Raw genomic sequence first — 21,371 nt, 5'->3', positions numbered from 1 at the left:
CTCTGCCTTTGAAGTAAGGCAGAGAATATTCAACTCCAGACTCTGCCAACTCCTGGCCTCTCACCTTTTTCCTTCTTTAGATGTGAACAATTCCACCCTGATGGACAGGTTAGTGACTGGAGTACTGGAGAAAAACAAGTAAAAGCCTAGTCCAGCACTTGGCATAAGGTAAGCAATGGTAGCTATAACGATCATGATGATCGAAATTCAGTATTGAGAGACATGGTTACAGAAATGACAAAATATTTCCCCTAAAAGGACACAACTCTAGCCTAACAGGTTGTGTCCATGCACATTTGGTGCATACCACGCATCAGGTACTCCCCTGAGCCATCAGTTAGTTCATTTGCTGGCTAATTTATTTTCTCACCATCTCCAACTTACACGTAAGAAAACTGAGACATTCATTCAAGGTCTAAGCCTAAAAAGACTGAATCCAGAGCCTGTACTCTTACCTCCTACTCCATACTAAACAAAGCCATTCCAAGATGAGTCCTCTTCTTCTGAGCGGAATCTGGGGTCGTTATTCAACATGAAAACCTGAGTTTAACAAATATTTAGGCCAGCCTCCTCTGTTTATACTTGAATACTATCCAATGCTAACTTAACATTAAAGGGTAGATCAACTGGGTGGTTTTAGGAGTTGTACACTGATGCGTCAGACAAACCGGTCTTCGGGCCTGGCTGTACAGATTAGCTGGGTAACCTGACCTTTTCTGAACCTCAGTTCACTCATACGCAAAATGGGAACAGAAACAGTAACTACATCCCCGAGGTGTTTCCAACTTTAATGCAAGGATTTATGTAAACCAGGCAGTTCTCATTAAATGTTAACTGGAAGTAATGGAAACCATGGAAAAGAGACCAGAATAGTAAAAAGCGGAGCCTGTCCCTGGGTGACCCAGCAGACAACCGAGGAAAGATTCCGCACCCCCACCCCAGTATTAGCGGCAGTCGCCCCCCGCCCACCGCCTTGGGAACCCGCCCTTACCGCTCTTGGGTTTAGACTCGCCGGCCGGCCCCGCCGAGGCGGAGCGAGGCGGCTGTTGCCCTTTGCTGCTGCCCGAAGAGGCGGAGGAGCTGCTGGAGCCGCTGTTCTTGTCCATGTCGGAGGCGGTGGCGGCGGCGCTGGGAGAGCTCTGCGGCATCAACAGGGGCCTTGGCGGCGGCGGCGGTCGGAGCGGAGCGGGCGCGGCGAGGACCCAGGCTCATGGCGTTCGGGGCCGGCGGGGGTCGGCGGCGGCAGCGGTTCTCGGTCTTCATGGCGACATTTTTCCCTGTTTCCTTTCTCGGCTTCTCAAACTGGAAGGAGAAGCGGCTGGAGGGGCTGTTGAGCCCAACGGCGGCGGGGACCAAGAAGGAGGAGGAGGCCGGGGCTCGGAGGTCCGGGCCGGGCCTGGCGGGGCGGAGGCTGCGGGGGAAGGGGAGGCGAAGAGGGAGGGTGCGCGAGCCCCGCCGGCCGGCCGGACACGCTCTCCCGCCGCGGGGCAGCGGAGAGGGCTGGCTGTCTTGGTGTCGGGGACAGATGTCTCCGACACAGCTACCGACACTCGCCTCTGGGCCGAGGCCGAGCTGCTCCGGGAATGGCGACGAGTCGCCAAACAGCATCTCGAAGAACCCGGATGGACTATATATATAGTGGAGGTGTGAGAGTGAAGCATGCTGGGAGATGTAGTTTTCTGTGTACATCCGGGTCCAGTGATTTTTTTTTTTTTTCCTTCTTCCTTTCTCAAAGTGTGAGAGAGCTTAGAGTGATTGGACTTGAAGTCCAGGTTTTAGTCTTATTACACTAATGCACGTAATAATAATATAAACTACTAATCAGTTCAGTTCAGTCGCTCAGTCGTGTCCGACTCTGCGACCCCATGGGCTGCAGCACGCCAGGCTTTCCTGTCCATCACCAACTCCCGGAGCTTGCTCAAACTCATGTCCGTCAAGTCGGTGATGCCATCCAACCATCTCACCCTCTGTCGTCCCCTTCTCCTCCTGCCTTCAATCTTTTCCAACATCAGGGTCTTTTCTAATGAGTCAGTTCTTTGCATCAGGTGGCCAAAGTATTGGAGCTTCAGCTTCAGCATTAGTCCTTATAATAAAGCATCCAAACATCGGACTACCTGTGGAATTCCTTTACTGACTCATTATTTTATAGTCCTTATTCTAATATTAATATCAATTTATTTATGGCTCTTATTCAATCTCCTAATAATAATGATAATAGTGACAATAATGACAATACTTTACATTTAATATCCCTTCCTCATACTATTACTTCATTTTATTGTCACTTATTAATATAAATCATTGTTAATATTTAATTTTGTCGTTAATAATAATAGTTATCCAACTCTTTGGGACTCCATGGACTGTAGCCTACCAAGCTCCTCTGTCCATGGGATTTTCCAGGCAAGGGTACTGGAGTTGGGTTGCCATTCCCTTCTCTGGGGATCTTCCTAACCCAGGGATTGAAACCGGGTCTCCCTCATTGCAGGCAGACACTTTACCACCTGAGCCACCAGAGAAGCCCTAATAGTTATTACTGAGTGCTTCTTATTAGCAGACACTGCTCTGTGCAGTTTATATGAAGTATCACATCTTTCCTCACAATAACTCAAAGATGAGGAAATGGGATCACACAGCTAATAAATGATGTTCTCAACTACCTGTAAGATAAGCAATTCTCCCTTTTACAGATAAGGACACTGAGACTTAGAAAATGATATAGGTATTTTAGAAATTATATGACACCCATCCATACTTTGAAACATTATAAATGATTCCTTCCAACCATAGCAGTTTGAGATTCAAAGGATCACAGGAAAACACTGTGAAAAAGATAAATAATTCTTATAACAGTAAATAAGGTTAACCTTAGCTAGTTTGAAACCTATTATATGCCAGGCGCTGTGCTGAGAACAAAGAATTCCAAATTACACTAATGGGAGAATGTGATAAGGACTATAATAAAGTTAACACAAAATGCTGTCCAGAGGAGAGGCCTGAAGGAGAGAAGTACAAAAAGTTAGGAGGAGTAAAGGAGGACTTCCCCAGAGGTGATGTTAGTTGAGCTGAGCATAGAAAGATGAGTGGAATTTCAGCAGTCATACATGAACAAATTAATAAACAGACAAAATCCTAGACATCTCCTAATTAGGCCCTTTGGGGTTTCTTTTTAATCATCATATGTTAGACAAAACATTAATAAGTATATAGAAGTCAATTTCTTGAACTTAACAGTTTTAGCTGGGATAAAAGAAACTAGATACTAATTTCATATTTTCTAACATTTCTTAAATGCCCTCCACCAGCCCTTATCTTTCTTTTCCAGTTTTTTCCCCCACAAATCATACTGAAATGAGAGAATGGCTACATAATACATCAAATTAAGTCTAGAAAATCCTAAAAGTCCATTTTTATGTATGACCAGATTTGGAAGATACACTAAGATTCCTAGGTGATTTTTTATCTCCTTTAACAAAATTGTGGGAACTCTGATGACCTGGGTAAATCATTTCTTTCTTCTATCACTCTTAAAAGTTAGAAAAAGAGAGAAAGCCCTGTGCAGTTCTTCCCAAATAAAGCAGTAGGTGTCCATCTGTTAGGCTACATTAAGCCAAGAAAAGATTTTTCACTTTCAAAGTAGTTTCTCAGAGGCCTTGGCACTTTCTCCTTGTGAGAAAGTTTCTCATTCTCCTATGTTTCTCATTTACAGGAAACATATATTTACAGAGAAGTAAAGCAAAAACACACAGAAATCCAAATAAAACTCACCACCTCCATCCTCTTTTCCGCAAGATGGTCTACATTACCCTTTCCATAGAAAATAATGGGAAAGTCTGAGGTTAAAGTAAAGCACTCATTCTGTGCAAGCTGGAGCTAGAAATGTAGTTTTGTAATAGTAGGAGACAGGCTGAATGGTGCTTAATTGTGACTTACTAAATAGATGGATACCAGAAGGACTTCCCTGGTGGTCCAGTGGTTAAGAATCCAGCTTCCATTGCAGGTGGCACAGATTGGATCCCAGGTCCAGGAACTAAGATCCTGCGTGCTGCAGGGCGTAGCCAAAAAAGTAAATAAATAAAAGTACGTTAAATACATACCAGAGCTTTCCTTCCCATTTGTGAACTTCCTAGGTTCATAAGATGGAAAGACCAGAGAACTGTCTTTCCTATGTCTATCATTCAGAGTAATATAGCATAAATTTCTCAAGATTATTCTGCACATCCCCTTCATACAAATCACCAGAGAATTTCGATCAAAAAGATTCCTAGAATCCATTCTCAGTATCATTTACTGATTCAAAAGCTCCTTTTGCCCTCTTCCGCACCGGAAAAAGGGAGCTACCTGGTATCTCCGGAGTTAGTACTACCGATTAGAGATTCCTTGATGGCTCAGATGGTAAAGAATCCGTCTGTAATACAGGAGACGCAAGAGACGCGGATTCGATCCGGACATGTAAGAGATGGGGGTATGATCCCTGGCGTGGGAAAATCCCCTGGAGAAGGGAATGGCTACCCAGTATTCTCGCCTAGAGAATTCCATAGACAGAGGAGCCTGGCGGACTACAGTCCGTGGGATCGCAGAGTCGAACACGACACTAACACACACTACAGATTGGCAGGATTCAGAGACCTGGCATCTGGAGTGACTGGGGGCTCTCCCTAAGGTCCGTTGATTCCTTGTGAATTCTATATTTAATTTGAAGACGGAGAGAAAGGGATTTCGCGTACTCAAAGACGAAACAGCCTCAGGATCCCAGAGATCCTGCAGAGCTACTTAACATCAGGTTTCAAGACGCGTTCAGCTAATAATGTCTCCGGTCGGCCGCCGTCAGCCGTGATGCAACGCTGCGTCCTGTCTGACAGCGGTCACCCGACTGTCAAGATGGCAGCCCCCAGAAGCTGGGCTCTATGGAGCTTCTGCGGCCGTGGGTGGTCGCGGGCAGTGTCGGGCTACAGGGTCCCCGGGCTTCGTAGCTCCTGGCCCAGGGGCCCCCTGGGTGCACGGCTCTTGTCCCAAGAGAAGGAGGCAACCGAAACGCACTTTGGATTTGAGACTGTGTCGGAAGAGGAGAAGGGGGGCAAAGGTGAAAGGGGTGAGAGGGTGAATGGGGAGGATCTGACCGTCTAGTTTCTTCTGCCGAAACCAAGGGTTGATTTACCGTACTGTGAGCTCCGCTGAAGGGCTTCCCAGGTGGCGCTAGTGGTAAAGAATCCACTGGGTCGGGAAGATCCCCTGGAGGAGAGCAGGGCAACCCACTCCAGTATTATTGTCTGGAGAATCCCCGTGGGCAGAAGAGCCTGGCAGGCGGACACGACTGCTTCAAGCCACTTAGCGCGCACGCACGCGCCTCTGATGCATTAACTTGTGCAGTCCTGACCTCCAAGGAGTACCCTTAGTCTGTCTCTGCCAAACTTAGAGCCTCCTCTTTTCAAGTAATTATCACAGAACCCGATCAATTGAGCATTTATGATGTGCAGACATTATTTACAATTCTCATTTCAACTTCCTGATGGTGAGTATTTTTATTCCATCTTACTCATGAGGAAATAGAGACAAAGGTTAAGCAAAACCTTGCCCAGTTTAACGTAGTAAGTGGTGGCACTACTATTCCAACCTAGTTCGGTCTGACTACTGAGCCCATATTGTTAATCTCTTGCTAAAGGGACATGCCGTCTTTATAGAAAGAAAGAAGGAGACTATTTTCTATTAATATGTGCCTCAGCTTCCAAATTTGCCAGGTAGGGAAGATAGTAATTTCTTTCATAGAGTTCTTGTGAAGATTACATTACTTCATACACTAAGGAATTTTGAATAACGCCTGGCACTTCATAATTGCTCAATAAGTGTTAGATATTGTTCAGCACTTTCTTGGTTTTCAGCATAAGACTTAGGAAAAGACCTGTTTTAAAATTCCAGCTGTACCATTTGTAATGAGAAAGGTATTATGGTCACATTACAGATAGATAAGGTGAGGCTCTGAGAGGTTCCTTAACTTGGCCTGTAGTCACCCAGGAAATAAGAAAAAGAGCCTACAATGGAATTTTTTATCCTCGTATAGGCTAGTATATTGTATTACCTTTCACCTCAACCTTACTAAATACAGAGCTCTACTATAATTCCTTGAATATCAAATTTAAATTAACACATTTCATTGTGAATCCCCAGAAAGTTAAGACTCATTCATAACTGTGTTCTCAGCATTTGATGCACATTAGGAGCTTGATAGCTGGTTGTGGGGTGAAGTAAGTGGAGCCAGGTAAAATGATAGTAAACTCCATAAGTTCATCTTCCCAAAGCTCCTGTGGCTGCAATTCCAAAATGTCGGGGGCGGCAGTATCAACATCCCCGTGGTCATGTGTCTCCTATGATTCTATTGACGTTCTGTTCAAGTTTCACCTCTAAGGTTATCCCTTTTCATTATTTTGTTGCACTTTCATTTTTGTAGTCCAGCTTCCTCTTTCTGTTATTTAGTTTGCAAAATGCCACAGAGATTCCCAGCTGAGATCAGAAGGCAACACAGCTACATGCTTTGCTGTCTGCACGTGAATAAGGGATGTATAGTGACCAACCCCCTACAACTGTGACAGAAGTGACATAATTGGTTTCTGATTGTGATGCATATCTCTTATTTATGGATGATTTATGGACTGAAGGACTACTAGCAAGATTTGTACTTTATGCAGTTACTCACAGTTAATATACCATTGTATTGAATGATGTTGCTAGAGGACTGGTGTTATTGAACTAAACCACAATAACCGAAATTCTTACATATTAGAACCACATAAAGCAAGAAGGGCTTATACTCAGTGAGTTGAGCCTCAATATCCCTCTAAATATCCCAGATGTTCAAAAGCAAAGAGCAAGCTTATAGGATCCCAGGGTTGAGAATAGATATTCAAGATTGAGTGGAAGGAGGAGGGCTCTATTGTCTGCTGATTTCAGCAGAGGACAGTAATGTTTTGGGCCTTAGCAGCACATTTCATCTGAGGAACTCAACATATCTCCCCTTCTTTACCTGATTCAGTCCTTTTGGCAGGTAGGTAGGAGGCTCGCACTGATATTGTTATCTCATGAACAGAAATGGAGATGCAAAGAAGTTAAATGTAGCCTGTGCTTTGAAGCATCTTAGATAGTAAATTCCTTAACTCTTCAGCCAGTCCATATTCCACATTCTTCCTTGGTCCTGTGGAGTCACGAGAACCCTCTACAATTCAACTTGGCCCTGACTCACATCCTACCATTCATCTGCCCACCAAGTTGAACCTGAGGTTTTTCTCAGTGACACAGGCAGAGATGAGCTGAGGTCTTCCCATCCATTTTTCATGTCTTTCTAATGGATTTTGTTGTCTTTAATGATGATACTTTTAGAAAAACTCCAATCCCCCCACCCCTTTCTCTAAGAAATGGAAATCAGGGAACTCCCTGGCGGTCCAGTGGTTAGGACTCAGCTTGAGTCTCATCCTTGGTTAGGGAACTAAGATCCCGCAAGCCATGTAGTGTGGCCAAAAAAGAAAGTGATTTACTACTAAGTATGTGCATGGCATTACTGCAAGGTAATGGTCCTATGTGAAGCTAAGATAACAGAAAAGAGGTTGACTTATTTCTTACTTGAAGCAATTTAAGCCTTTTTAAATTCTTTATTTATTTGGATACCCTGGGTCTTAGTTGCGGCAGGCAGGATCTTCCGTCTTCCTTGTAGTATGCAAACTCTTAGTTGTGGCATGTGGGATGTAGTTCCCCAATCATGGATCAAACAAGGGTGCCCTGCATTGGGAGTGTGGAGTCCTAGCCACTAGACCACCAGGGAAGTCCCTAGTTTAGCCTTTCTTTAAAATCGTTAACGTGCAGATTTGGGCATCAAGCATTATGTCTTGGCTCCACCTTGCAGATAGTTAATTTTATGGGGGGAACGGGGAACTTTCTTACATTTAGGACTTTTCCAGGTTAATATTAGTAGCCCAGTCATGTTGTATTTCTCTCATGTCAAGTCTATCAGGTGTTTGAAAGTGTGGCCAAGAAGTATGATGTGATGAATGATATGATGAGTCTTGGTATCCATCGTGTTTGGAAGGATTTGCTGCTCTGGAAGATGCGCCCGTTTCCTGGCACCCAGCTGTTGGATGTTGCTGGAGGCACAGGTAATGTCCAGTTTGGTCTCCTTGGGTAACACTGAGCTCCTTTTATAAAAACTAGTTTCTCTTGTTGTAATGAGCTAGCTCACCTTCCATAAGGCTGAACATGGTGATTGAAAATCAATACACTTCTCAGAAAGATTTACTTTTTTCTTTTTTTAGTTTTATTTATTTAAGTTGTGCTGGGTCTTCCCTGAAGCTCAGGCTTTTTTTTAATTGTAGCGAGCAGGGGCTATTCTCTAGTTGTGGGCATGGACTTCTCACTGTGGTGGCTTCTCTTGTTGCAGAGCACAAGCTCCAGGGTGCACAGACTTCAGTAGTTATAGCATGTGGGCTCAGCAGTTGCGGCTCCCTGGCTCTACAGCGTGGGCTCAATAGTTGTGGCTTAGTTGCTCCACAGCATGTGGGATCTTCCGGGATCAGGGAGTGAACTCTTGTCTGCTGGCAGGTGGATTCTTTACCACTAAGCCACCAGGAAGCCCTACTGAATGCCAATCAAAAACACAGAATATCAACTTTGTGCCTGTCATTTTTCTAAAATTCAGAGGATTACAAAGTAAACTGACCAATTTTTTTCCTCCAGTGTCCTTTCCCCATCTAAACAACTATTTTTGCTTTCTGTTTAACCTTTAGCCCACTTGCCCTCTTTCTTTGCTGAGGAAGGGAGGGGCTTTTATCATCTAAGTTTTCAAGGCAGCCTTTTCTGCCTAATCTACTATCATATCAGATATCAAAAGCTCTTTTATTGGGGAAAAAAAGCCTCTTTTTATGCATGGTCCTTTGTTTCTTGGTGCACACTAGGCATTTGGAGAGAAAAATGTCATATAATATAATAATCGATACTAATAGAATAATGTGTAATAATAAACTGCAATAGAATAATGTTCATGTTTATGTTTGGCTTTGCTGGTGTGATCCTCTTCCTAAAAGGAAGCACAGAGGGCAGTGAGGTAGAGGACATTAGCAGAATCTATCAAAATCTAAAATGCTTTTTAGTCTAGGGCCCCACAATTCCAATTCTAGACATTTAATCTGAAAAAAGAAAACAAACTTGCACAGAGATATAGCTACAGAAAAGTTTCAGTCAGAGCTGCCACCATCTCCAGTGCACCCCAGCCAGTAACATTACCACATGCCAACAACTGCCCATTTAGAAAATGCAATTAAAAAGTAAGCCAATATATTTAAAAAGACATTTAAAACATACAGTAACAAATATGCTCACACTGCATAATTTTTAGTAACAGTGAAAAGTCGGAAGTAACCTATTTCTACCTCAGCGAAGAAATGACTTTAAGATATATCAATACTATAAAATATTAATATTAGGTAGCTATTTAAAAGAATGAGAAAAGCCTATGAATACTGATAGAACAGTATCAAGGACATATTAAATGGGAAAAAAAAGAAAAGTTATATACACTGGATATAATATAACCTTCATTTATGTTTTTAAGTTGTTTCATGTGAGTACATATAATTATATTTAAATTTATAGGAAAGTGACTGAAGAATACCTAATTGGATGGAGAAAATGGAAAACCTAAGGCTGTATTTCTTACAAACAGTGTAAGAAGAAAACAAAGACAAGGAAACAGCATTATAAAAAGGGAAATATGATCCTGAAAGCACTGGCTTTGCCTAAACAATATTTACGACGTGGTCACAATAATGTAAACACTTGACTTTCTGCTTTTAAACTCAAACCATCAACAAAGCACAGAAAACATAGAGCTATAGAACAAATACAATGTTATCAGGCTTGACAGAACATATACATACACACATACATATATATATACACACACACACACATATATATATATAATGGAAGGTTGAAAGGAATCAAAAGATACTATCTATAGTTGATGGAATAATAAAACAAGGTGAGAGGGATAAACTTGGAATGGGATTAACAGATATATTCCTCTACATATAAAATAAGCAACAAGGACCTTCTATATAGCACAAGGAACTATAGTCAATATCTTGTAATAAGCCATAATGGAAAAGACTCGGAAAATGAAAATATATGTGTAACTGAGTGGTCTTGCTATATACCTGAAACATTGTAAATCAACTGTACTCCTAATTAAAAAATTAAAATTAAAAAAAAGAAAATCTAGATTAGTTTATTACTCTAGGTTACACAGCTATCTGTGAGGAACTATTAAAAGTGATATAAATATATTGAGAGGACAGAGGCAAGCAGAGATGGGGGCAGGATAGCTCTATAAATTTTTTGAGGGAAGAAATAGCTGTAACCAACAGAAGAAACCGCTAAAGGGATTGGGAAAGATGGTCTGTGGGGAACTGAGCTGGTTATGGGAAGTGGTGGGGCAGTGAGTTGTTGTTGCTTGTGAGTGTACCTTCATGTTACCGTCACAAAAATTATTAGAAAACGACTAGGAAGCGGTACACTCAGCTCTTCCCACTTGTTATTTCTGGAGAGTTGTGGATATGGCAACTTTCATGTTTTAGTCTATATATTTAAGTATTGAGCCTTTTAGAGTAAGAATGTGTCCATGCATTACATATACAGTTTTTAAAGGTTTTTTATTTAAAGAATCTTAGCAGTTAAAAAATTGCTGTTAAAAAAAATGAACTATTGAAATGAGTACAGCCTTTCAGTTTTCATACACTCCTCAGCCCCTGTACCTTTGCTGCTCCTGTTGGGTTTAAGAAATGCTGCAGTTGTGTTTGTGTTTGATCTTTCCTCCTGTTGGCTTCCCACAGGTGACATTGCATTCCGGTTCCTTAATTATGTTCAGGCGCAGCATCAGAGAAAGCAGAAGAGGCAGTTAAGGGCCCAACAAAATTTATCCTGGGAAGAAATTGCCAGAAAGTACCAGAATGAAGAGGATTCCTTGGGTGGTTCTCGTGTCATGGTCTGTGACATCAACAAGGAGATGCTAAAGATTGGAAAACAGAAAGCCCATGCTCAAGGATACAAAGCTGGTAAGTCCTGCAGAAAGTGGACCTGGAGGAGATGTTTGTAAGATGGAACGTGTACAATGCTGAAGTGCTTTCTCTTCCAGATTTCAAAAACTTATAGATACATAGGAGTGGAAGATAATTTGTGGGGCCGAGCCCAGCATGTGTACTATTGCATATGTTATTTCAGCAACCAGTTATCAGCCTCAAGTCACAGGGGAGACAACCCAGACCCAAAGAGGTTAAGTATCTTATTCAAGTCACACAGTTTACACGGCAGAGCCGAAATGTGGACTGACTCTTTGGGTCTCAGCTCTTGGACCCTGAGACAGAAGTTTGGTTTTCAATTCCCAGCAGCTCTCTGATGACCCCAATTCTTGAGCCATTTCATCCCCCTCCCAAAACTAAGCTCTGCCTCAGCTTTCCAACCTGGTGGCACCCAGCCAATGACCAAGGATCCATGGGGCTCCCGGGCCTGAACATATGCCACATGGGGCTCTCTTCACAGGCAGTCTTTGTTCCAGAACCCCCTGTTGGGTTGGCTGGGGCTTTCTCAGGTCTGCATCAAGGTCTCATGGCTCTTCCCACACATCCTTGCTTCCTCTTCTTTTTATTTTTATTCTGGATGTCTCCCCTTACCCCCAACCACCAACCCCCCACCTCCCAGAAAATGAAACTGCCCTCCTACCTCTATTTCAGCATGGGTTTCTCAGAGGGCGCAGCTGATGCAGTTGAAGAATCACCCATAAATGGTACTCTTCAAACTTCCCTCGCACAGTCTGCTGTTCAGCCAAGGGGAAAGTGACTGGGTATCTCCAGGCAGCTGCTGCAGCTCCCAAATGGACAGTTTCTGCTCTAGCTTAAAGATACACGTTTTACATGTGGCTTTCTCTTTCAATATTTTGAAATACTTTTGCCCCAGTGTTTTGCCTCAGTAGATGTACTGATCTGGCAGCTGCAGCATGTTTGCCCAGCTTTTCAGAGCCACTGTACTGCCCTATTCCACACTGGTGGAGCACTGCAGGCAGCCCCGGTGAGAGGCAGTGGCACCCAACAAAAAACCCACGCCCCTCGGGTCAACATCAGCACTTCTCTCCTCCCCCACCACCTCCCTACCACGAGTGTCTACGGTTATTTTAGCTTAATTCTTCCTGCTCCTACTTCCACCCCCAGAACGAGCTGCCTAGACGAACTGCAGCCCACTTGGCCCCCCAGATGAAGGGCTCTTTTGTTAACCATCAACACTGATCAGAAGGCCAACAGTCACTAGTGTTTCTAGACAAAGGCACTGTGTTCTTACTCCTACTGAGAAACGTGTTTCCCTTCTCTCTGGCGCCCAGCTACGAAGAGTGGAGAACAAAGATGGGAATGATGGGTAACGTTCCACTTCTAGAATCATCTCTGCCATAGCATAGCTTGCCTTTCAGGCTCTCCTAACAGCCAAGACAGATCCGCCTGTTGTAGGAATCATTAGGTGCTGCAGAGTTTGGTTTTATTTTTCCTTCTTGCTTTGAAAGTGAAAGGAAAGTCGCTCAGTCATATCCAACTCTTTGCAACCCCATGGAGTCCTTGGAATTCTCCAGGCCAGAATACTGGAGTAGGTAGCCTTTCCCTTCTCCAGGGGATCTTCCCGACCCAGGAATTGAACCAGGCTCTCCTGCATTGCAGGCAGATTCTTTACCAGCTGAGTTACCAGGTACCAGTCTCCAATAATAATGCCTTTACAACACATATCATGCCAAAATAAAGTTGAAACTAAGTAGAAGGATCCTAGAAATGATTTAATAATTATAAAAGTTAATGTATAAAGGCATTTTTGTGCGTAGCACTATTATGTGTTTTATTTACATGTAGCACTTCCTCCCAAAGTAGAAGCTTGGAGGGCAGAACCCTTAAAAAGATTTGATGGGTTATAAAAGTGATATATTTGGGAAAATTTGGGATGTTAGAAATCAAACATTTGAAAAATTACATTATGAAGAGGTTAATATTAACCATAGTTCCAGCATCCAGAGATGACCTTCAGTATTTTAGTATATTTGCTCCCTAGCTTTTTCCTAATCATTTCCTTTTTATAATATTGGCAACATCTTGGAGATACAATTTAGTATTCTGCTTTGTTTAATTCAGCGTTGTATCATGCTGAATTAAACAAATTTTTCCATGTTATTAAAAACTTCTGGAGACTGCCCTGGTAGTCCAGGGTTAACACACTGCCTTCCAATGCACGAGGTAGGAGTTCGATCCATGGTCAGGGAGCTAAGATTCCCTCATACCCCTCACAGTCAAAAAAACCAAAGCATAAAACAGAACCAATATTGTAACCAAATTCAATAAAGACTTTAGAAATGGTCCACATTAAAAAAAAAAGTCTTAAAAAGAAAAATTCCTGGGAATTCCAGTGGTCCAGTGGTTAGGACTCTACATTCTCACTGCAGAGGGCCTGTAGAAGCTAATGTATGTAAAGTGATTACATAGACCTCGTCATCGTCATCGTGGGCTTAGTAAGCAGTAGCTTTGATGATAATGTTGTTAATGTCTTCCTCCGAAAAAACAAATGGCTATGTTAAAGGGCATGCTCATTGCTAAGGCTCTTGTTAAATACTGTTAGTGTGCCTCATAGGAAGATTATTTACATTTACCTTCCTCTATGAAGCCTCCTATGAAGTCTGAGGAGGCCTTACAAATAGCTGTGAAAAGAAGAGAAGCGAAAAGCAAAGGAGAAAAGGAAAGATATAATTATCTGAATGCAGAGTTCCAAAGAATAGTAAGAAGAGATAAGAAAGCCTTCCTCAGAGATCAATGCAAAGAAATAGAGGAAAACAACAGAATAGGAAAGACTAGAGATCTCTTCAAGAATATTAGAGATACCAAGGGAACATTTCATGCAAAGATGGGCTCAATAAAGGACAGAAATGGTATGGACCTAACAGAAGCAGAAGCTATTAAGAAGAGGTGTCAAGAATACACAGAAGAACTGTACAAAAAAGATCTTCATGACCCAGATAATCACGGTAGTGTGATCACTCACCTAGAGCCAGACATCCTGGAATATGAAGTCAAGTGGGCCTTAGGAAGCATCACTATGAAACAAAGCCAGTGGAGGTGATGGAATTCCAGTGGAGCTATTTCAAATCCTGAAAGATGATGCTGTGAAAGTGCTATACTCAATATGCCAGCAAATTTGGAAAACTCAGCAATGGCTGCAGGACTGGAAAAGGTCAGTTTTCATTCCAATCCCAAAGAAAGGTAATGCCAAAGAATGCTCAAACTACCACACAATTGTACTCATCTCGCACGCTAGTAAAGTAATGCTCAAAATTCTCCAAGCCAGGCTTCAGCAATACATGAACTGTGAACTTCCAGATGTTCAAGCTGGTTTTAGAAAAGGCAGAAGAACCAGAGATCAAATTGCCAATATCCACTGGATCACGGAAAAAGCAAGAGAGTTCCAGAAAAACATCTATTTCTGCTTTATTGACTATGCCAAAGCCTTTGACTGTGTGGATCACAATAAACTGTGGAAAATTCTGAAAGAGATGGGAATACCAGACCACCTGACCTGCCGCTTGAGAAACCTGTATGCAGGTCAGGAAGCAACAGTTAGAACTGGGCATGGAATAACAGACTGGTTCCAAATAGGAAAAGGAATACATCAAGGCTGTATATTGTCACCCTGCCTATTTAACTTATATGCAGAGTACATCATGAGAAACGCTGGGCTGAAAGAAGCACAAGCTGGAATCAAGATCACCGGGAGAAATATCAATAACCTCAGATATGCAGATGACACCACCCTTATGGCAGAAAGTGAAGAGGAACTAAAAAGCCTCTTGATGAAAGTGAAAGAGGAGAGTGAAAATGTTGGCTTAAAGCTCAACATTCAGAAAATTAGGATCATGGCATCTGGTCCCATCACTTCATGGGAAATAGATGGGAAAACAGTGGAAACAGTGTCAAACTTTATTTTGGGGGCTCCAAAATCACTGCAGATGGTGACTGCAGCCATGAAATTAAAAGACACTTACTCCTTGGAAGAAAAGTTATGACCAACCTAGATAGCATATTCAAAAGCAGAGACATTACTTTGCCAACAAAGGTCCATCTAGTCAAGGCTATGGTTTTTCCAGTGGTCATGTATGGATGTGAGAGTTGGACTGTGAAGAAGGCTGAGCACCGAAGAATTGATGTTTTTGAACTGTGGTGTTGGAGAAGACTCTTGAGAGCCCCTTGGACTGCAAGAAGATCCAACCAGCCCATCCTAAAGGAGATCAGTCCTGGGTATTCACCGGAAGGATTGATGCTAAAGCTGAAACTCCAGTACTTTGGCCACCTCATGTGAAGAGTTGACTCATTGGAAAAGACCCTGATGCTGGGAGGGATTGGGAGCAGGAGGAGAAGGGGATGACAGAGGATGAGATGGCTGGATGGCATCACCGACTCGATGGACATGAGTTTGGGTAAACCGGGAGTTGGTGATGTACAGGGAGGCCTGGCGCTGCAATTCATGGGGTCGCAAAGAGTCGGACATGACTGAGCAACTGAACTGAACTGAACTGATGTAGCCTCCCTACTGAATCATACTTCGTGTCTGAGTCACTGCATGTCAAATAATATTGAAGCTGAATCAGGATTCTCAGGGGATATAGCCACCCTGATAGGCAGCTCCCTTGGATGTTTTCGAATTCATGACCAGACTTGGGGTCAAGACACTTTGCTTCTCTGTGAGTCCAGTAGAACCAATAGAACTATGCTAAATTATGTACTTAGAATAAATTCTAATGACTATCTGAAATAGGTACTATTATTGACTCCACTTTACACATGAGGAAACTGAGGCAACGTAGTTTATCCAAAATCATATAGCCAGGGGCCTCCCTGGTGGCTCAGTGGTAAAGAATCTGCCTACCACTGCAGAAGACACGGGTTTGATCTGGGTATGGGAAGATCCCACAGGCCACGAAGCAGCTAAGCCCACGCTCCGTAACTGCTGAGCCTGTGCTCTAAAGCCCAGGAGCTGCAGCCACTGAAACCATGCACTGCAACTACTGAAGCCCAGGAGCCTGGAGTTTGCGCTCCGCAACAAGAGAAGCCACCACAATGCGAAGCCTGTGCACCACAACTAGAGAGTAGCCCCTGCTCTCTGAAACCAGAGAAAAGCCCTCACAGCAACGAAGACCCAGCACAGCCAAAAATAGAAAATAACTCTATTCAAAAGCTTGATTTTAAAAAAAGGTCATATAGCTAATAATTGGGGAAGCTGGCATTAGAACCCAGGCAACAGCAGGACCTGGGCTCGTAACCACAGTGCTTTACACCTGGTTGGATAAAAATTGCTTAAGAGTAAGGCATAACTAAGTAGCCAGTGTCTACTCTGAGAACCTTGGGGGAAACTGTCTTCTAAACTTCAAGGACACCAGAAACTTCAAGTTCTCAGGACTGAAGGACACGCTGAAGACGGTGGCCAGGAATCCACTGGAGAAGGCAGGTGTGTGTTTTCTGACACCGCTTCAGATACCGCACGTGTGATGTTCCCCCAGAACCATACAGTTCTCCAATTCTCCAGCGCCAGCCAGCTGTCCAACAATTCAATTCAGTTCTAACACTAATTACCAGAGTTCGATTCCACGGGTTTAAGGGCTTATTGCCACAAGACGGCCCCCAGTTCACAAGACAGCCACAAACAGGGTGTTCAGGGTACCCATACTTCTGTCCAGCTGACTACAAATTCAGGGGTTCCCACAACCCCCTTCCCAGGTTTGACAGTTCCCTGGGTGCAGAGGAGACAGCAGTCCAGGCTGAAGCCAGAACTGCTTTTCTCTTTCAGGACTTGCCTGGATATTGGGAGATGCGGAAGAACTGCCCTTCGATGATGACAAGTTTGATGTTTACACAATTGCCTTTGGGATCCGGAACGTCACACACATTGATCAGGTAACCAATGGCCGCATCTGCTGGTATGACCCAGGATATTAGCTCTCTAGGGGTGTCTCCATAGTGAATGAGGAAAGGGAGAGATTCTTCTCCGAGCCGAGCTCCTGAGTTGAATGTTTCAGGCTGAGAGGTCTTAATCCTTTAAATTGCCAATTTTCCTGCTCACAAAATTAAAAAAAACAAAACCACAGAGCAGATCCCCATAGAAGCCTTTGTTGCTTGAGTTGGTATTCATATCTTCGAGCCTGTCAGTCTTGCTCTCTCATGTCATCTGCTTCCTCCCTCCCCATGAAGCCTCCTGACTCAGAGTTTGCAGATCAGAGCAATTCCCAAGGCTGACACAGGAAAAGGCACTCAGCCCCTATTTTGGCAGAAGGTGGCCAGATTCATGGATCCTCTGTTGGAAGAAGGGAATGTTCAGCCCTTAATTTGATGCAGCTCTTCTTTTATTTCTACTTGAACATTCTGTCCAAACATTTGAAGATGACAGGCGAGGCCCTGAGTTTCATTTCTGTAACGTGGACTCCAGTTGCCTGGTTGCCTGCTTTGGGTGGGATGTTGTTTATGGTGTATTTTAATTTCATTTTATTCCTGTGTCTATAGCCAGTTTATTATTCTTTTTAAATTAAAAATAAATTTTAATAAATTCAAAGCTCAAGCAGCACAAAAGGGATATATCACTAAAAAATCTTCATCCTTGTGTGCTAACCATTCAGTGCCCCTTCCCTCTGTGGTCACCAATTTCTTAGTGGCATATCTTTGCAAAGATGTCTTGGGCATATTAAGCATATTCATTTCCTTTCTTTTTTTAATAAAAATGTTAGCATATGAAACATTTTGCCCATTGCTTTTTTTCCCTTAAAAATATACCTGGAAAAAAAAAAAATATATATATATATATATATCTGCAGACTTCTCCATGTCAGCACATAAAGAACTCTGGCTCTTCCTTTTTTAAATAGCTGCATAGATTCCGTTTGTATATATATTCCCTAATATAACCAGTCTCATTGATGATTAAGATGCTCTGCTCTTATGCTGTTCAAATCGTGCTGTAATGAGTAACCCCACGTCATTTCCACAGTAGAAGCATTTCTGTAAAATAGACTCTTTGAAGGAAAATTGCTGGATCAAAGAGGGATAGCCATCATGATTCTGAGAAGTAATTCAAAAATTTCCCTGCCCCAGTATGGCTCAGCTTAGATTACTCCAGGTAACCTTCTCTAGTCATGGGCAGTGGAATGGCTAAAAGATTTAGGAGACTGTGGGTTTGTTCTGCTGTTACGGCTTCCCAACTGAGATTGAACACGGGATCTGTGGGAAACACGCTTTATAATGCCCACAGAAGCTAGTGCCGCCTCAGCCTTCCAGAGATGAGTGAGGGTTGCTGAGGGGTGTGTCCTATTGTTCTTGTCTTGCTCAGGCACTACAGGAAGCCCATCGGGTCCTGAAACCAGGAGGAAGATTTCTCTGTCTGGAGTTCAGCCAAGTAAACAATCCCCTCCTATCCAGGTTGGTATTGTTAACAGGGCTTGATTTTCACCATCCAGCCAAGGGTTTCCCATCCCCAAATGGATAGAAAATAGCCAGTAGCTTTAAGCAGGAACCTCAGAGTCCCTGAGTCCCTGGTGAGGGACAGTGCCACCTCTGTGGTCAGCCAGTTCTGAATGAAAACACCTAGACCAGAAGAGTCTCAAACCACTAACCAGAGACTCAGGTGGGCCTGCATATATATTTTGTTTGGCTCATGGTTATTTTAGAAAATTGACTGAGATGTCTATATTTTAAAATTGAGAAATTTTACATAAAAATTTGGATTTCCAACTTGACTTGAGAAATCAGAAATATGGCAACCCTGGTTAAGCCCATATTCCCACATGGCAATAATCAGAGCTGGGTAGTAACTGCCCCTTCCCCACTTTTCTGGACCTTCCTAATTGTGCCTGTCACCACACCCTCAACTGGGTCACTTATTTCAGGTACTTGCTTGACCCCTATAGGCATTTTTGAGTTTATAATCCCAGGCTTAGACCTTCTTGCTTATTAACAGTCACGTTCTAATCTTAATCTTTTGCCTTTTTGTTTAGGCTCTATGATGTATATAGCTTCCAGGTCATTCCTGTCCTGGGAGAAGTCATTGCAGGAGATTGGAAGTCCTACCAATACCTTGTAGAGAGTATCCGACAGTTCCCATCTCAGGTACAAAAAACGCTGTAGCTTACAACCTAAGGCCCCACAGTTGAAATCCAGGCAATTTCTGCTGTATCTTTCTTTGTGTTTTAGGAAGAATTCAAGGAGATGATAGAAGATGCAGGTTTTCAGAAGGTGACTTATGAAAATCTCACATCAGGCATTGTAGCCATTCACTCTGGTTTCAAACTGTAACTCCTTTAAGATTCTGAAGCATGAACGAGTCACATCCTGTCAGAAGTCTGGAGCTGGAGGATAATCCAGTTAGTGTGACCAGCAGCAGGACATCTCTGCTTGAGGTTGTATGCCTTGGACCCATATTCTGACACGACCAATCTCAAAGTGAAAGAACCAAGTTCCTGTCACTTGACTGCAGCTTTCCTTAGGGGCTACTTCAGGCCTTCTCCCAGAGTTATTTGTCTGTATTTTTGCTTAAGTCCTATTGTTTCTTGGCTGTGCAGTACGTGGTTAAGGTAAAACCAGCACTAAAACTCAATTTTGAAGTGTATTTGTAGCTTCTCTGCCAGTGCTGCCTTCCAGAGGGATAATGAATCATTTGAATCCAATGATGATTTGAACCAGAAAACTTGCTAGCTATACCCAAGTTCACCTTTCAGCCTAGGGCTAAGTCTGGGGCCAAAAGCCAAGGCCCAAAGTATAGGGCTAAGGATCACAACTAAAACTGTGCAACTGAAACACTAAGTGAGTTTACAATTTTCATGGATTTTGTCAGTTTCTCCTTGAGGGAGGTGAAAGAAATACACTTTCTTCATCATTCATTCAGTACTCTTCCACCAAAAGCCAGTACTGGGTCCTCAGTTCTAGTCATGAAGAAAACAACTTGATAAATCCTTGTTGAAAGAATAAATGTACCAGCAGACTTCTGTTTTCACATCTAAAAAATTGAGAGCTTGTCAGAATACATTTGAAGAAAGGATCTTATAGCTGAAAAAAAAAGTTTGGTATCTAGCCAAGCCCCCTCCAGTACACAGCAGAGCTAGGCAGAGCTTAATATAGTCCACTGTTTGATGTTAAAATCAAACCATAAATATTTTCAGAATGGATGAAATTTAAGGGTTTTCTTTTTTGCAGGGGGCTAGGGGTGGGAGAAGGGCTGGTAAGAAATTACAGAAATCAACCTGGGAGTTGCTGGCAGTTTAATTGCAGAGACCTTGCTATTTTTGCTGAATCACTAAAGTTATGTCCAACTCTTTGCGACCCCGTGGACTGTAGCCCACCAGGCTCCTCTGTCCATGGGATTTCCCAGGCAAGAATACTGGGGTGGGTTGCCATTTCCTTCTCCAAGGAATATTCCCGATGCAAGGATCGAACCCACATCTCCTGCATTGGCAGGCAGATTCTTTACTCCTGAGCCACCAGAGAGGTCCTGCAGAGACTTCAGTTCAAGGCTATTTGAAATGTCTTCAGATGTGCTACCTCTCGCCCCAGCACAGAAGGGGTCATTTATGTACCCTCACTCACAGGATCTTGCCCTGTCATTGAAAAGCTTCCAGATACAGCTCTCTATATACAAGTGTCTCAAAGAACAGCACCTAAGAACTTTTGATACAATGCTAAACCTTAGAAAAACTTTCAGCTTAGATTTTGTTTTCAGCCAGTTGGAGCCTTTGAAATTAACAAGGATCAGGCACTGAAAAATCTTCATAGGCGATCAACCCAGTCCTATCTCAGTGGCAGTGATTCTAAGAAATAAAAAGTTAAAAGCTGTCACTTTCTGGTGATGTGGGCCAGGTCAAATTAGAACTCCCACTGTCCAGCTGTTTATGGCCTGAAAGCAGCTTTAGGCTCTTTGCTGGACTACTTCTAAGAAGAGCTAAAATCGACAAGATTGATGCAGCTTTGGAGGCCAAATTCCTGTCGGGTTTCAAACAAATAGAGCCAGATCACAAAAGTGGGAAAGGAGCTAGATGAATTACAGGAATCTTTTCAGTCTGTTCATATAAATCCAAACCCAAATCACCCCAATTGCAGCCCCCTGTTCCACAGTACCTCCTTATCCTTTTCCTGCAGAAAGCAGGAAAAACTCTTCTTCCATTTTAATTACCCTAAAACAATTTTTTGCTTTCTCTGAAACTTTCCCAGTCCTAACATTGTTCAGCTTCATCAGAACTTCTAAAACCCCAAGTTCTCATCAAGAAAAAGTCTCCAAAGATGTTA

General features: G+C 42.9%; 2 protein-coding genes across 5 annotated transcripts in view; one reads left to right on the top strand and one right to left on the bottom strand.

Moving 5' to 3' along the window:
- RNF10 (ring finger protein 10) overlaps positions 1–4,823 on the bottom strand; it is a 38,071-nt gene extending 33,248 nt beyond the window's left edge. For both annotated transcript variants that reach the window (XR_011250006.1, XM_069558188.1), the window contains exons 1-2: positions 4,630–4,823; positions 992–4,045 (exon numbers count right to left, since the gene is read on the bottom strand). Coding sequence is in view for 1 of the 2 variants with exons in the window: in XM_069558188.1 (XP_069414289.1) it covers positions 992–1,148 (157 nt within the window). In the remaining variant the exon portion in view is untranslated. The remainder of the gene's footprint in view (positions 1–991; positions 4,046–4,629) is intronic.
- Positions 4,824–4,829: 6 nt separating this feature from the next.
- Positions 4,830–19,689, top strand: COQ5 (coenzyme Q5, methyltransferase). Of its 3 annotated transcripts, none has more exons than XM_069558189.1 (7): positions 4,830–5,083; positions 7,992–8,141; positions 10,872–11,093; positions 16,897–17,003; positions 18,427–18,515; positions 19,091–19,202; positions 19,287–19,689. In XM_069558189.1, the coding sequence occupies exons 1-7, from the start codon at positions 4,837–4,839 to the stop codon at positions 19,386–19,388; spliced, it is 1,029 nt and encodes a 342-aa protein (XP_069414290.1). In that variant the 5' UTR covers positions 4,830–4,836; the 3' UTR covers positions 19,389–19,689. The 3 variants fall into 3 exon arrangements, with proteins under 3 accessions (XP_069414290.1, XP_070145455.1, XP_069414292.1); XM_070289354.1 differs by having other exon boundaries at positions 4,842–5,092; XM_069558191.1 differs by having other exon boundaries at positions 4,854–5,512.
- Positions 19,690–21,371: the final 1,682 nt, after the last annotated feature.

This window comes from Ovis canadensis, chromosome 17 (genome assembly GCF_042477335.2).
Source record: "Ovis canadensis isolate MfBH-ARS-UI-01 breed Bighorn chromosome 17, ARS-UI_OviCan_v2, whole genome shotgun sequence".
NCBI lineage: Eukaryota > Metazoa > Chordata > Mammalia > Artiodactyla > Bovidae > Ovis > Ovis canadensis.
Note: the sequence above shows the minus strand (reverse complement) of the source record. Positions and strands in the feature narration are given on the sequence as shown.

What these genes read in the sequence shown, in the direction of transcription:
- COQ5 (XM_069558189.1), top strand. Translation starts at nt 4,837, where the DNA reads ATGCAACGCTGCGTCCTGTCTGACAGCGGTCACCCGACTGTCAAGATG. An exon ending in GGATGTTGCTGGAGGCACAG is followed by an intron (nt 8,142 to 10,871) that starts GTAATGTCCAGT and finishes GGCTTCCCACAG; the next exon opens with GTGACATTGCATTCCGGTTC. An exon ending in AACAATCCCCTCCTATCCAG is followed by an intron (nt 18,516 to 19,090) that starts GTTGGTATTGTT and finishes CTTTTTGTTTAG; the next exon opens with GCTCTATGATGTATATAGCT.